A 15629-nucleotide genomic window follows, 5' to 3' on the forward strand; every position below is an offset into this window, starting at 1 on the left:
TTATATCCTTTTAAATTGCTATAAAAACATACGTACCATACTTTGGAGCATTGCTATTAGGTGGAGGTGAACTATGTGCTGTTCCTTGGGTACTACTACCATTTGCAAGATTAGTAATGGGAGTGCTGGAAGGGGTGTTAACAATAGAGCTGGCTGAACTCTTTTTACCATTATTTTGACTTGATGTCGACATTATTGTAAGCATTAGTTATTTGTTAACTTTCAACATATACCTACAATTTTTTCCACAATTAGAGTATGGCACATTATTTCAGTAGCAAGCCCAGAAAAATTGTACTTTTTTTGAAAAAAACTATCAGTTTTCTGCAAATAAAACATTTTCAAATTAATAAAATGTTAATGAAAAAGAACTTATACTGATAATTGCAAAATATAAAATAATTAAGATTCAAGAAAGAACAATATAATAAAAAATACTACACTGTTTTTAATTTCTACAGAGTATAGTCAGGTTGGCATGTTTAAACATCATTCTTAAAAGTATGAAACTAATATTCTTCTGGCAAAGATATTTGGCATGGTCAAATGGCAGATGGAATGGCAAGCCGTTTGGAAGGAGTGTGACAAGTAACTCTGTAACACCAATAATTCTGTCACACTAATTTCCCTATTACAAAATAGGAGTTGGTGATAGAAGGAAAAAATTAAGGGAACATATGTATTGTTTAGTGCCACATCATAAAAAAAAAAAAATTTTGTCCAAAAGATAAAAAAAAAATGCTTGGGATAGCCTTAGGGGTATGAAAAATAGATCACGACCGATTCTCATACCCACCGAATAAAAACGTAAAATTTCAAAATCGGTGAAGCGATTTCAGAGGAGTGTAGCAACTAACTCTGTGACACTAATATGGATATTAAAAAATAGGGATTAGTAACAGAAGGGTGAAAATTAAGGGCTATTGTATTTCTTAATGCCACATCATAAAAAAATAAAAATAAAAAATTTTTAAACAAAATAAAAAAAATGTTTATTGTGCACCACTCTTAGCCATTACGGACATGAAAAATAGATTACGACCGATCTAGACAAACCTACTGAATATACATAGAAAATTTCACAAAAACCGGTCAAGCCGTTTCGAAGCAGTATGTCAACTACCTAGTTGACCACCTTCCTTACCACTTTCGACATGAAAAATATATTACGACCAATTATCAGACCTACCTAATTTACATGGAAAATTTCATAAAAATCAGTCACGCTATTTCTCTTTGACACTAATGTCTATTAAACAATAGGGGTTGCTGATAGAAGGGTGAAAATTAGGGGATAGTATATATTGTGTAATGCCACATCATAAAAACTTTGTTTAAAAAATAAAAGTAAATGTTTGGGGTAAAGCACTCTTACCCCACAGGGGTATGAAAAATATATTACGATCTATTCCCAGACCTACCGAATATATATATATATATATATATATATATATATATATATATATATATATATATATATATATACATATATACAGATTGAACGAATTTAAAACGGAACATACGAAATCAATGTATTTCGGCTCAACTCCGCTCAAGGTGGTTGGCCAACAAAAGGTTGTCAAATAATTATATTATAAAAATCCAATACTTCAGCGGGCTGCTGGATTCTGAACTCATTCAAGAACAAGTCAAAACTCCACCCAAATAGGTTGCCTAGAATCACTGTGAAAACTAGACTAAACAAGCAGTTATTATGCTGTCAAACCACTTATCGCTTCCTTATAGTCCAAGAGATAGAGCCGAAATTTTGAACTGATCAGTAATATGACATTTCTCTATTGGAATATATTCATTGTAACTGGGTTAAGACTTTGCCTTTCAGGCGGACGGCCCTCGTGGTACAGGGGGTGGCTATACAGGGATGAAGTTGTCATTTTTTTCGGAAAAATTAACGATCGATAATATGGCTGAACATTTGCCCAGAGTAAGATCTTGGTATAACTAGACGAAATCTCAAAGGGCGGACGCGAGAGTGGATACATAAGGGGTGGCGGACAGGGGTGAAGTTGCAATTTGTTGAGGAAAAATTAACGATAAGTAACATGTCCTCCATTTTCATGGCTCATTATTTAGCCCCTAAAAACTCTAAATCCAAAAGGGCGGACAGCTGGGTTGGTACAGAGAGCCATAAAACGGGGTCAAATGTACCACTTGCCTGCGCATTTTAGGTCTCGGTAACAATTTTCAAACTGATTTTATTATGATATTTTTATACCGATTAATTTGAAAATTTGTATGCTCACTTCTGTTACTATTCTGAAAAGCGTCAAGTAGTTTTCCTTAAAATTTTCCGTAAATGAAAATTTTCGTAATTTTTTGAGGTAAAATCTAATTTGTAGAATGCTTTCGATTTTTTGTAAGTTATACCATAATTTTTTTCCAAAAATTTTCAAACGATTTTTCCGATAAGAGAAGCCACGAGAAAAGAGTACCACGAGGGGCGTCCGCCTGTAAGGCAAAGTCTTAACCCAGTTACAATGAATATATTCCAATAGAGAAATGTCATATTACTGATCAGTTCAAAATTTCTGCTCTATCTCTCCGACTATTAGGCAAGCTCCTCTTTCCTTTATGTAAGCAGTTAGATGGATATTTTGAGCGGTGTTGCCAATCTCATTCCTCTAGATGTTTTTCAAATAAGGTGTTAACCATAAAATACACTCGCGATCATAAAATCCGGGTCACCTGGAAAATTTCAAGTTTCTGGAATATTTTTGCCTCTGGTGGAGTAATAACCTTTTTTTTAGGTTAACGTATTTTTTATTTGTCATCAATGTTTGTTTTGAAAGAAAAAAAAAACGGTTTTTTATTGTTTTTATTGAAAAAGCTGAAAACAAACCAAATTGTTGATAAAACAGGCATACGAAAAAAATGGAAAATGCAGAACGTGGTAAAATGTCAGTGAAATTTCAATGACTAATATCGTGTATTGCCTCCACTTGCTCTAATGACCTCTTGCAGATGACGGGGCATACTCTCAATTTTTCTCCGGATTACATGTTGTGGTATGTTATTCTACTCTCTCACTAACAGATCCTTAAGCTCCTGTCCGTTGTTAGGAGGAGATGTTAGGGGTTGAATACGTTTTTTCAAATCGTCCCAAATATGTTCGATGGGATTCAGGTCCGGAGACCTAGCTGGATAGGGTAACCTCGTAATTCCAACCTCGTCCAAGTATTGCATACTGATCGTGGCAACGTGCTTTCGCGCGTTGTTCTGCATAAAAACGACGTTTTCTCCAAGCCTTACCATGGTATGCATAACATGTTCTTCCAGAATCTTCGTAATATCCCTTCGTGCAGTTAAGAACCCATTTTCGATGAAGGGTAATTCTGTGCGGAAGTCGGAAGATACACCTCCCCAAGCCATGACTGAGCCTCCACCAAATGGCATTCTTGGAGCAATGCAAGCTTGTGAAAATCATTCACCGGTTCTCCTCCAAACTCTTACACGTCCATCGGATCCAGTTAGGCAGAAACGGAATTCATCTAAGAATAACTCTTTGCTCCAATCGTTAATTCTCCAATGCGCGTATTGTCGAGCAAAAGCTAGTCGTGCAACTCGATGCGCCAGGCGAAGTGGCGGTCCTGTAGCCATTACCCAAGAAGATAGTCCAAAAGAACAAAGTCTTCTCCTGACTGTTGCAACGCTAACATTGCCATTTCGTACTTCCTGTAGACGATTTCGATGCATAATCGCAGTTGAGGTCCGGTTTCGTAAAGCCTGAAACACAAGAAAACGGTCATCTCGTACCGTGGTCATTCTTCTTCGTCCAGAGCCAGGTCGTCTTGATAGCAAACCCTTCTCCTGAAAGCGTTGAAGCACTCGTTGAACCGTAGAAAGGCTTGCGCCAACAGTTCTTGCGACTTGCCGTTGAGTGTGACCGTCTTTCACAAGAGCAACAGTTTGTGCCGTTTCAACAGCAGTCAAGGGTATTTTTGGCAAAAAATAAACAATAATAAACACTAATAATGGCACTAATAAACACTAATGGTGGCAATAATAAACGTTTGTTCGTTGCGTTTGAACAGAAACTCGAAGCACAAATGAGACATTTAAAACAAGCGGCAGTTACAGGTACCGTTCCTTTTGGGAAGTGTGCGCTTTCCCGCGAAATCGGCACAATTGAAATTCTTTGTTGCAAAGGAAACCGCTAAGACTACAATTCTCAGAAACATGCATTAGTGTTTGTATTTGTGTTATTATTATTTACGATAAAGCTCGTTAAAAATGAAATATCGGTGATTTTCAAGGTGACCCGGATTTTATGATCGCGAGTGTAATTACAGGAAAGAAAGGAAATAACTACAAACCATTAAGTTTATTTTTGTTATTAGTCTGTTGTAGTAGATTGGTAAATACAATGAAAAATATAGGCAAATATCCGATTTATTTAAAGATACGAAGGAGATATAACTCTCAAAAAGATCCGCAAATCGGATTATTACACGGCGATTGGCAACATTAACTTTGGGCGACGCTATGGTGCGTCCTAAAAGGAGACAGATAGTTGAACGATATTTTATAAAATGTCTACCGGGTATAGATTTATTTTTGTCCAAGTTTTATATTGGTCCACTATTTCAAATGCAGTTCAAACAGACATATATTAAATTGTATGTTCCGTTTTAAATTCGTTCAATCTGTATATATATATATATATATATATATATATATATTATATTGTACCGTTTTTAAATAAAACGAGTGGTTCTAATTTATATAAATATAGTTATTTATAAGTTTATCTTATCAACTAAACTCCATTCATAAAAGCGTTACCTATATATATATATATATATATATATATATATATTGTAGAGTTTTTAAATAAAACGAGCGGTTCGAAGTTATATAAATATATTTATTTATAAGTTTACAGTTCGGTAATATCTTAACAACTAAACTCAACTCATAACATCGCTACATATATATATATATATATATATATATATATATATACCAAAGTTACTATGTTCTAGAACATTCCCACCTCTAATTCGCCCACGTGACGGGTTGTTCTCTCTCGCACTCGATATCGCTGGAAAGTTCTAGTCGCTTGCGAGATGCAGCCGTTACACGGGCCACGCTGAATGCATGTTCGTAACACGGCTCCCCTCTTAGATCTGAGCGTCCCGATCAGCAACTCTATATGTAGGCCCAGGATGGCGGAATCTACAGGACTCTCCAGCTCTGCATGAACCGCTCAGAAAGAAATAACAGTCTACTGTTTTTGAAGGACACCATCTCTTCGGATTAATGCAACACACAGTAATTTTTACGCCGGTTTCTCAGAAGATCACTTCAAGGATGCTTCTAATAATCTTCCAATCCAGATTATCTAGTGCATGGCCTATCTTGGGTAAGGCCCAATTCTTGATGTCATAATTGCAGACGATTTTCTTCAAATTAGTTAGAGCACGCCATATATCCTCCTAGGTTGTCCTGTCTGTATACGACTTCCTGGTCACCATATACAGCAAAGATCGATGATTATCTTCTAATCTCAGTACTTTCCCAACTTTAGGCTGCTGATTTTTTAACTCGTTCAAACGACCAAACTTATGCAATACGGATGAGATTCCTTTAGTCGTCTCAAGATCTTGGGCAACACAGTGGGCCAGAGAGACGTTATGCGAAACACTAAAAAGATCCTGCTGAACTTCTGTGGTTACGCCGAATCTAGCACTCTTTCTCTCTGCGTAATTTGACATAAATTCATTAAAGCTTGGTCGCCAGCCATCTTTGATCTCATGTTGAAGGGTTCGGGCTTCCGTTTCATTTGAGCCAGCATAAGGTGCAAGACGATTTATGTGAACTACTTTTGGTTTACCTTTCGGCAACTTCATAATTCGGTATATTACGTCATTTATTCTCTTTTTAATTGCATACGGACCCTCCCATTGTCTTTGCAGTTTAGGAGACAAGCCACGACGACGTTGTGGATTATAAAGCCAAACAAGATCACCTACTTTATAGCTTTTATTCTTACATCGAGAATCATATTGATCTTTCATTCTTGTCACTGGCTAACTGGATGAGTTGTCGGGCAAGTTCATGAATGTTGTTGATTCTTAACTTCAAGCGGTCGACATAATCTTCGCTTGCAATATGTTCTTCGGAAGGTCTGCAGCCAAACTCTAGGTCGCAGGGCAAACGAATTTCACGACCTAACATCAGGCAGGTTGGAGTCTGGCCTGTAGTTTCATTCACGGCCGAGCGATAGGCCATTAGGGATAAATGAATGTGCTGGTCCCAATCTCTTTGATGTTCTGATACAACTTTGGACAGATGTTTACCCATCGTTCGGTTCATCCTCTCGACCATTCCATCTGATTGAGGATGCAGGGGTGTCGTTCTGGTCTTATTGACACCAATCAATTTACAAACGTATCGGAAAGAATTGACTCGAAGTTTCGCCCTTGGTCAGAGTGAATCTCCAAGGGAACACCAAATCGGCTAAATAATTCTTTAACAAGTAACTCTGCAACGGTAGCAGCTTCTTGATTTGGTATAGCGTAGGCCTCAGTCCATTTCGTAAAATAATCCATGGCTACCAGGGTATATTTATTTCCATCATTCGTCTCTGGAAGTAGACCTGCAATGTCGATTGCTACTCTTTCCATACGACTACCAACATTGTACTGTTTCACGGGTGCCCTCTTTTTACCAACTGGATTACTGGTTGCACACAGTTCACATTTCCGGCACAATCTTCTTACATCATCTTTACAGTTCACCCAATAGAACCGTTCTCGAACCTTTTGCAAAGTCTTCGTAATACCAAAGTGTCCACCTGATGCACCGTCATGCAACTGACGCAATACTTCTGACACTTTACTTTTAGGTACAATCAACTGAAGCTTAGATTCTGTACCATCATAGTTCTCAAAGGTTCTATACAGAAGATCATCTTTTAGCACTAGGCAATTCCATTGGTTCCAGTAACACTTGACTTCTGGACTACTGTCTACTAATGTCTTGCCAAGAAGGTCGTTCACTTCGACGCATCCAATTCAATACTCTTTTTATACATGGATCATCTGCTTGAGCGTCTTGTAGCTGTTGTGGCTGCCATTGATAATTAATGACGGTGGTTCGTTTCACGGGGCAAAGTCGTTCTTCTAATTTAAGATAGTGATACGTATGGCAGTCTTGACTGAGCATCAGCATTTGAATTACTTTTTCCAGTCCAGTGTTCGATCTGTTCTAGCTTTCTGACTGTTGTATTATTTTCTTGCAATTTACGGCGAATGTGACCGGGGATCAAGCCATTGATAAAATAAAAGTTTAAAAGTTCTGCGCCGACAAATGACTGAAGGATCGAAAAATATTTGTAAACTTGTAAATAAAAAAGGAGAAACTACAACAAATAAAGAAGATATTTTAAAAATTGCTCAAGATTTTTACTCAGAATTTTATAAGCAAGAAGAACTTCCAGATCCTGATCAAAATCAAATACCAAAAGTTCAAAATGTAGGCTCAGAAGACATCCGCGATATCACAACAGAGGAATTAAAATCAGCTCTCTCGGAGATGAAAAACAATAAATCACCTGGAGAAGATGGGATAGTCATTGAACAAATCAAAGAAGGAGGAGAAACGTTAGTAAATATGTTGAAAAAGATGTTCAATACTTGTTTGACTGACGAGAGGCGTAACCCCCTCCCAGTGGCATAATGCAATAATAACCATAATGCACAAAAAAGGTGACATTTCAGACCTAAAGAACTACAGACCTATTAGTTTGCTCTCCCATACATACAAACTGTTCATGAAGATAATAACAAAACGGCTTGTGAACAAACTGGATAGTTAGCAACCTTGTGAACAGGCTGGGTTCCGCTCCAGATACGGAACAAATGATCATCTACAAGTTATAAAAACGCTAATAGAAAAGTGTACAGAGTATAACAAGCCTATCTTTCTTATATTCGTAGATTATGAAAAGGCGTTTGATACTATAGATCATCATAAAATGCTTCGAGCATTGTCTGACTGCCGCATTGACTACCGATATATCGCATTGATTAAAAGTATTTACGAAACTGGTACAGCTTGTGTCCGCCTTCATGAAGATACCAAGAAATTTCGAATAGAACGTGGAATTAGACAGGGTGATACTATCTCCCCTAAATTGTTTACAGCTGTTCTTGAATATATGTTCAAGCAAATGAAACGAGAGGATAACATGGGAATTAATATAAATGGGGAAGATCTAAACCACCTAAGATTTGCCGATGACATCGTTTTAATATCTGATAGAGTTGATAAAGCTACAAAAATGCTGCACACGCTCTATAAAGTGTCAAAAACAATTGGTCTGAAAATTAACACCTCAAAGACAAAATTTATGACCAACCTTGTAGTCAGCGGTAAAATTCTGATTGAGAGCCATAGCATCGATCAAGTAATAGCTTACAAGTATCTAGGGCATGAGATTCGCTTAGGCCGAGAAAATCAGACAACTGAAATACAAAGAAGGATAGGTCTCACATGGGCTGCCTTTGGTAGATTGAATAACATTTTCAAGTCTGTTATCCTAGTTTGTTTAAAAAGAAAAGTTTTTAACCAGTGCGTTTTAAAAGTTCTTACATATGGTGCAGAAACACTGACTCTGACAAAAAGAACAATAGAAAAAATAAGAGTTACACAACGCGCTTTGGAAAGATCAATATTAGGTATTACCATCAGAGATAAAGTACCAAACCTAGAAATAAGAAGAACAGGAGTCACAGATGCAGTGGAAAAAATAGCCATGGCTAAATGGGCTTGGGCCGGACATGTTGCCAGATTAACGGATGATAGATGGACCAGAAATATTCTGGAATGGCGACCAAGGCAAGAGGCATATCGAAGCAGAGGACGACCACCGACTAGATGGACGGATGATATCAAACGCATCACCACGAACTGGATGCAAGAAGCACAAGATAGGAATAGGTAGAAAATTTTACGGGAGGCCTACGTTCAGCAGTGGACAAATATAGGCTAATTGATGATGATGATTGACGTTTCAATTTCCACTTCGGAAATCGTTCTCAAAATACAAACAGTAAATTAAACAAATTTTGTTTTTTTGTTACTTAGTGAAAAATTCTTCTAATTTAATTTTATCTGACTCATCCGTATTGACAATTCAGACATACATTATACATTTTAAAGTAGACGACTTTAAAATAATATTGCCTATATTGTTGAGTTGCGTTCCTGGGACGACTTTACTTAAGATAGTTCATTCGATTACATGAAATCAACTTATGAACCCTATGTTCATTATCCCATATTATATTATTATTATCCAGATTTAGCCATACGGCTCACACTCCCTCTAAGGGGAAAATTCACTCATCCCAGATACCTCCGGTATCAAAAGGATTCAGCTCTGGTGGGACTCTTTCCGTGTAATCGAGCACTAGGTGACTTGGTTTGCTGGAGTATCTCCCAAAAATTTTCGCACACATCTGGACGTCGCGAGGAGTACAGCTTTCTGCATGGCCTTATAAAGATGTTCATTTAGACCCAGCTGTTTTATGTTCGCTAGGAGGTTTTTGGGAATAACGCCAGTAGTAGATAAAATAATAGGTACTGTCTGGGTACTTCTCCATTGTCTCCTGATTTGTATTTCTAGATCTCTGTACTTGGCGATCTTTTCGTTGTATTTAACACGTAAATTATTGGTGTTGAGTATCGCCACATCAATAAGTGTTGTTTGCCTAGTAAGTTTATTAACTAGTATGAGATCCTGTCTATTATGCGCCACTGGTTGTTCTGCCCGGAGGTTTTGGCCAAACCTCCGGGCTGAAACCTTTCTTCTGACTATATTTAGTATACGGCACTTGTCTAGTCCAAAATTCATACTGATATCATTTGAGAAAGTTTCTACAGTTTTTAGCATCTGATCTAGGTGGTTTCGAGTGGAAGCTATTAATTTCAAATCATGCATGTACAACAGATGATTAAGCTTCGCCACAACAGTATTATTATTTTTGATGCTAAATCCTGAGTCAGTGGAGTTCAGTAGCTGAGATAGTGGGTTCATCGCTAAACAGAACCAAAGTGGACTCAACGAGTCCCCCTGGAAAAGACCCCGGTTTATTGGGATATCTTCAGTTTCGATATTGGTTTCACCAGGTATTTGAAGGTGAATTTTAGTCTTCCACTCTGTACAGTAACAGTAACTGTACAAAATATTCAAACAATAGAGAGTTTTATTAATTTTATTCAAAGAATACAAAGAGGTAATATGACAAGTAATAATAACAACAATAGAAAAGGCAATAATAACTTTCAATATAATAAGAATGATAATCAACAATATAGACAATCATATAACAATAATACTAGGTATGGTGATAGTTTACAAAATTTTAATAATAATAACAATAATCAATAATAATAACAATAATGCCTACGAGGTGGAGTGCGTAAAATTGGAAGCAAGGAATAATGAGTACATAATGAAGAATAATTTTATTTGCAAAGAAGATGTGATAAAAGTTAATTGCCCTGAAGAATATAAATCAATAGTCGTTTCCATATTGCAGCAACACAAGGGACTTGTCAATAAAGAAAATAGAATTGCACAAAATTATATCCATAGTATAAAAGTTAAAGAAGAAAAAGATTTTAAAACAAAATCATACCCAATACCATATAAATACAGAGAAGAAATAAACAGAACGATTAATAATATGTTAGAAGATGGAATCGTTGAGAAGGCAGATACACGTTTCATAAACCCTATAGTAGTAGTACGTAAAAGATCAGGTGAAATCAGGTTATGTTTGGATGCAAGGAATATTAACAAGATCACTGAAAAGCAATTTGAAGCACCAATGAGTATAGATGGAATACTAGGAAGAATTACAGGAATGTCATTTTTCACTAAAATCGATTTACAGCATAGTTTCTGGTTAATACCTCTAGAAAGAAAAAGTAGACAGTATACAGGATTTCAGATAGATGGAGTAGTATATCAATTCAAAGTAGTACCATTTGGACTTCAATCATCTTGCAGTGCTCTATGTAGATGTCTTCATGATAATTTAGACAAATATGAACATTTTGTAATTCACTACATTGATGATATATTAATTTTTTTTAAAACTGCTGAAGATCATGAGAAACACCTAAAAAGTATAATCAGCAGATTAGACAAAGTTGGACTAAAAATAAAGCAAGAAAAATGTATATTTTTTCAAAAAGAAGTAATATATTTAGGTTATAAACTTAACACTAATAATAACAACACCAACAGCTTATTGATAGATCCATTTCATAGATAGATGGTAGATTTCATTATTGTGAATCAATTTGACATCATACTTGTTGTCTTGTACATATGGAAATTATTTTGTACCCTAAAAATCATAATTTGGGGTTAGATACAAAATGGATTCTATAATTGTCTTTCTAAAAATAATATGATAAAGTGTAAAACTTACCAATTCATATGGATGAAAGCTTTTGAATGGAAATAATTTCTAGATTTTGTCTATACAAACTTCCATTTGACATGACAGTTTGACGTAGACATGGAAACATAGGCGTACTTAATAGAACACATTTTAAATAAAAAAAAAATTGAATTATTATATTTACTAAGGTATGTGGATAAGAAAATTAATATTTAAAAGAAATAAGTAAATTATTTATTTTAAATTTAATTTTGGGGTATTGAGATGATTGGTGTTTAAAGAAAATAATTTATAAATTATATACTAGATAATATTAGATATAAAAAGTATTTGGTTATTTTAAGAAGTTATATACTAGAGAATTTAATAAAAATTATTTATGTGAGGGCATTTTTAAGAAATTAGCATGTAATAAGTGTAAGAAGTTTTGTTTTAGTAATTATGATGTTGTAGATATATTTAAGTGAGCCATGTGCGTAGGCAACCAGATATACATACTCTGAAGTGACGTTTAAGTAATGATTACGAATATAAAGTGGGGTTATAATAATGTGTTGTTTAAAATGTGTAGTTTATTAAATTAGAGTGTTAAGTTACTGATTTAAATGTATATTCTGATCTGAAAAGCCTAAATGTCGACAAAATTCTCGATAAAAAAGTAAGGAATTCTCTAGATCACCAAAGATGGCCTTGTTGCGAAATGGATTGTTCCAGAAAATTCAAACATTCATATATAGAACAAAATCGAATATGATTTATTGCCAGATGGTTCTGGAACATTGAAAAGGTATAAATACTCGGTGATTTGGATTCAAGATGTCCAGTTTAGTATGAAAGTTAATTAGAGTTAGCATGAAATAGAAGTCAGATCAATTATAGTCAGACAGAAGGTCCAATTGTTCAATATAGTGAGTTAAATGAAGATTAAGAAACAGTATAAAGAAAATATTATTGAAGATTAAAAATTATGTAATGTATAAATGGTGATTGGATAATGCAAGAAGTATTAATTGAAAATTAAAATTATATAATATATTTGGTGATTGGATATTGGTATACTGAAAAGAAGAATAAATATAAATGCTGTTTGCTGGTTTGCTTGGTGGTTTATTAATGATTAAGAAGAAATATATTTTAAATTGGTGGAAGCTGATAATTGGAAAAAGTAATTTCACAAAAACAAGGATAACCGAAGCACGAAGACATTGAGTGGTGATTAGAATCTATACAGTGGAAAACAGTTCATTTAGGCATTCAGTGACAGAAAGGTACAAAATTTTGTTAATATAATTTAGTTAGTGTCATAACAATTTCAATTTTGAAGATAGTTTGTTTAAATTTTACATTGTCTATAGAATTTAATTAGTTTCATAAGAATTTCAATTTAAAGATAGTTTATTTTAAATTTACATTGGCTAGGTTAGATACATATGTGTGTTTCATAATAGATATAATAAAGATAATTTAAAAAAGTACTTACAAACTAATTCTTTGAGAATCGCGATAAAAACCCTATATTATTAAAAAACACTCATTGCTCATCATTCACAAACAATACATCATAACAAAATATATATATATATATATATATATATATATATATATATATATATATATATATATATTGTTGTACTTTTGAATGTCCATAAGCAATAAAAAACCGATATACAAATTTTATTACTTAAATAAAAATTAAAATTATTGATATTTCATAAAGACACGGGCATATAAATTTTCAAACATCCTGTATAAGACAAAATATGTATTTTAAGTTGTTCGAAGAATTGTTCATTAGGCCTCAGAGACAAGACTTTCAAATATTATCGATAAGAAATTTAAATAAGTCGTGAGTGGGGCCTTGTAACTGGCTCCCTATATTCGAGGGTTGGAAATCTTTTGATTCCAAGCCTTACTTCAAAGGACTTGTGAATGGATGTATCTCCATAGGTTTGGTTCTTCAGTGACCGTTGAAGGATAAGGATTGTTAATGGGAGCAAATATAACTCCAGAGAAATAAAATCACTTTTAGTTTATCGACTTATAATTAACTATTTTTAGATTAAAGAGGTTCAAAACGACGTAGCTGACTATACAATATCAAATAATTCTTTCTTTATCACACGTAAAAGAGAAAAACCGTATTTATGAGAAAAAATGCCCGATTTCGGCGTAGAGAAATATTTTATACGTGAATTGAGAGTGAATTTAAAATCCGATGCCTCAAGGGCGATCTGTGAGAACTAACTGATAAAATAATACTTGGTGCGTAAAAGTGTAGATTACCCCTCTTGTATTTAGGTGTGAAAACTATTTAAGAGGCTGTGGTGCCAATAAGTCGGCTGTGACTATTTTACTTATTCTACACTAAGAAAAGTGTAAAGAACTATATTTTTATTTTATATTTTAAAATGATATGTTCATTTCTGGAACATAGACTGCCCGCGTTGAAGTATTTACTTCAAAACGAAAGAAAGAGTGATTTGAGAAAGTAAGCAAACTTAACTTAAATGTAATTTAAGAAATAACTATTCCTAAACTAGAGTAATACATATAAATGTGACAAAATTTAAAATTTTAATTTTCTACTTTGTCCACAGGAAGAGGACAGAGTTTTGTAATGGGTCTGTTAAAATATCCATCTCTAGTCTTTATTTTAACACTACGGACCTTATCGTCCTTACCAGTAAACAATTCAACAATTCTTGCCAATGGCCAGTGTAGGGGTGGAACTTTATCTTCCTTTAATAGAACTAAGTCGTTGACTTCAAGATTCTTCTGTGGTGTTAACCACTTGGGGCGATTCTGAAGTTGATTAAGGTAATCAATTTTCCAGCGTTTGGCAAATGATTGCTGAATCTTCATGTAGTTTTGCCAAATTGTTAATTTATTGTCAGGTATTTCCGTCACTATCTCTTCAGGAAATGACGTAATTGGTTTTCCTATTAGGAAATGTCCTGGAGACAATGTGTTAAAGTCATTTGGATCATTTGACATAGCACAAAGAGGGCGTGAGTTTAGTACTGCTTCTATCTGTGCGAGAACTGTGCTAAAGGCTTCAAAAGTTAAAGTGGTATTGCCTAAAAGCCTTAAAATGTGATATTTGGCACTTTTTATGGCTGCCTCCCAAATTCCACCATGATGCGGAGAATGGGCTACAATAAATTTCCATTGGATTTCAGAAGAGGAGAGAATATGGACTCAGAGGTTTCCTTTTGTTTAAGAAATAGTGCAACTTCCCTCAACTGATTTCTAGCTCCTAGAAAATTAGTGGCGTTATCTGAGTAGATAATTTGTGGACAGCCTCTCCTACTGATGAATCTTTTTAAAGCAAGTAAGAAACTTTCGGTGGAGAGACCTGTGACTAATTCGATGTGCACTGCACGAGTAACCATACATACGAACAACGCTATGTAGGATTTTATTTTTGGAGCCTTTCTTAAATTGGAGCTTTTTATAAGAAATGGACCACCAAAGTCTAGACCAACATTGGTAAATGGAGGGGAGAAACATGAACGTTCCCGTGGTAAATCAGCCATTAACTGTGTGGCTGTCTTTGCTTTAAATTTAAAACAATCGTGATATTTATTAATTATTCTTTTAGTTTCTTTGAGACCATTTAGACACCAATATCTTAAACGAAAATTGGAAAGAGTATTTTGAGGGCCTGCATGACATAATCTTATATGTTCTCTATGCAGCATTAATTTTACTATGTGATTATGAGAGGGTAGAAGTAATGGGTACTTCTGTTCATATGGGACGTCTGAGTACCTTAGACGACCACCTACACGAATCATTTGCTGATTATCTATGAATGGGTTGAGTTTTAAAATTGTTCTATTTGAAATTATCTCCTTATTTTCAAGACAAGAAAATTCTCGAAAAAAGTGTGCCCTTTGCAAAAGTTTTATTATTAAATTTTCAGCATTTTTTAATTCTGAAACAGAGAAGGGTCCAACATATTTTTCATTTGGAAACTTGAAATTGTGAATGTACCTGAGAATAAGTGTGATACTGCGTTGTAGTTTTGAGAAGTTTGAAAATTTGAGGGATAAATTTTCAATGAAACTTATTGGGCTTTCTTGTGCTAGATGAACTATTTTCTTTTCCTCGGGTATTTTACTTACATTTGGTTTTGAATCATAAGAAGTTAAATCTAATTCATAATTAAGTAGAAATGAGGGACCT

General features: G+C 34.6%; 1 protein-coding gene across 4 annotated transcripts in view; it reads right to left on the minus strand.

The window, feature by feature from the left end:
* The window catches only part of LOC140441394 (uncharacterized), a 328584-nt gene that overhangs the window by 241372 nt on the left and 71583 nt on the right, over positions 1-15629 (minus strand). For 2 of the 4 annotated variants that reach the window (XM_072532106.1, XM_072532105.1), the window contains exon 2: positions 37-324. In XM_072532106.1, coding sequence (XP_072388207.1) covers positions 37-205 — 169 coding nt within the window. In that variant the 5' untranslated portion in view covers positions 206-324. The remainder of the gene's footprint in view (positions 1-36; positions 325-15629) is intronic. The other 2 variants (XM_072532107.1, XM_072532108.1) reach the window with 1 other exon arrangement.

This window comes from Diabrotica undecimpunctata, chromosome 5, assembly GCF_040954645.1.
Source record: "Diabrotica undecimpunctata isolate CICGRU chromosome 5, icDiaUnde3, whole genome shotgun sequence".
In the NCBI taxonomy this organism is placed as follows: domain Eukaryota; kingdom Metazoa; phylum Arthropoda; class Insecta; order Coleoptera; family Chrysomelidae; genus Diabrotica; species Diabrotica undecimpunctata.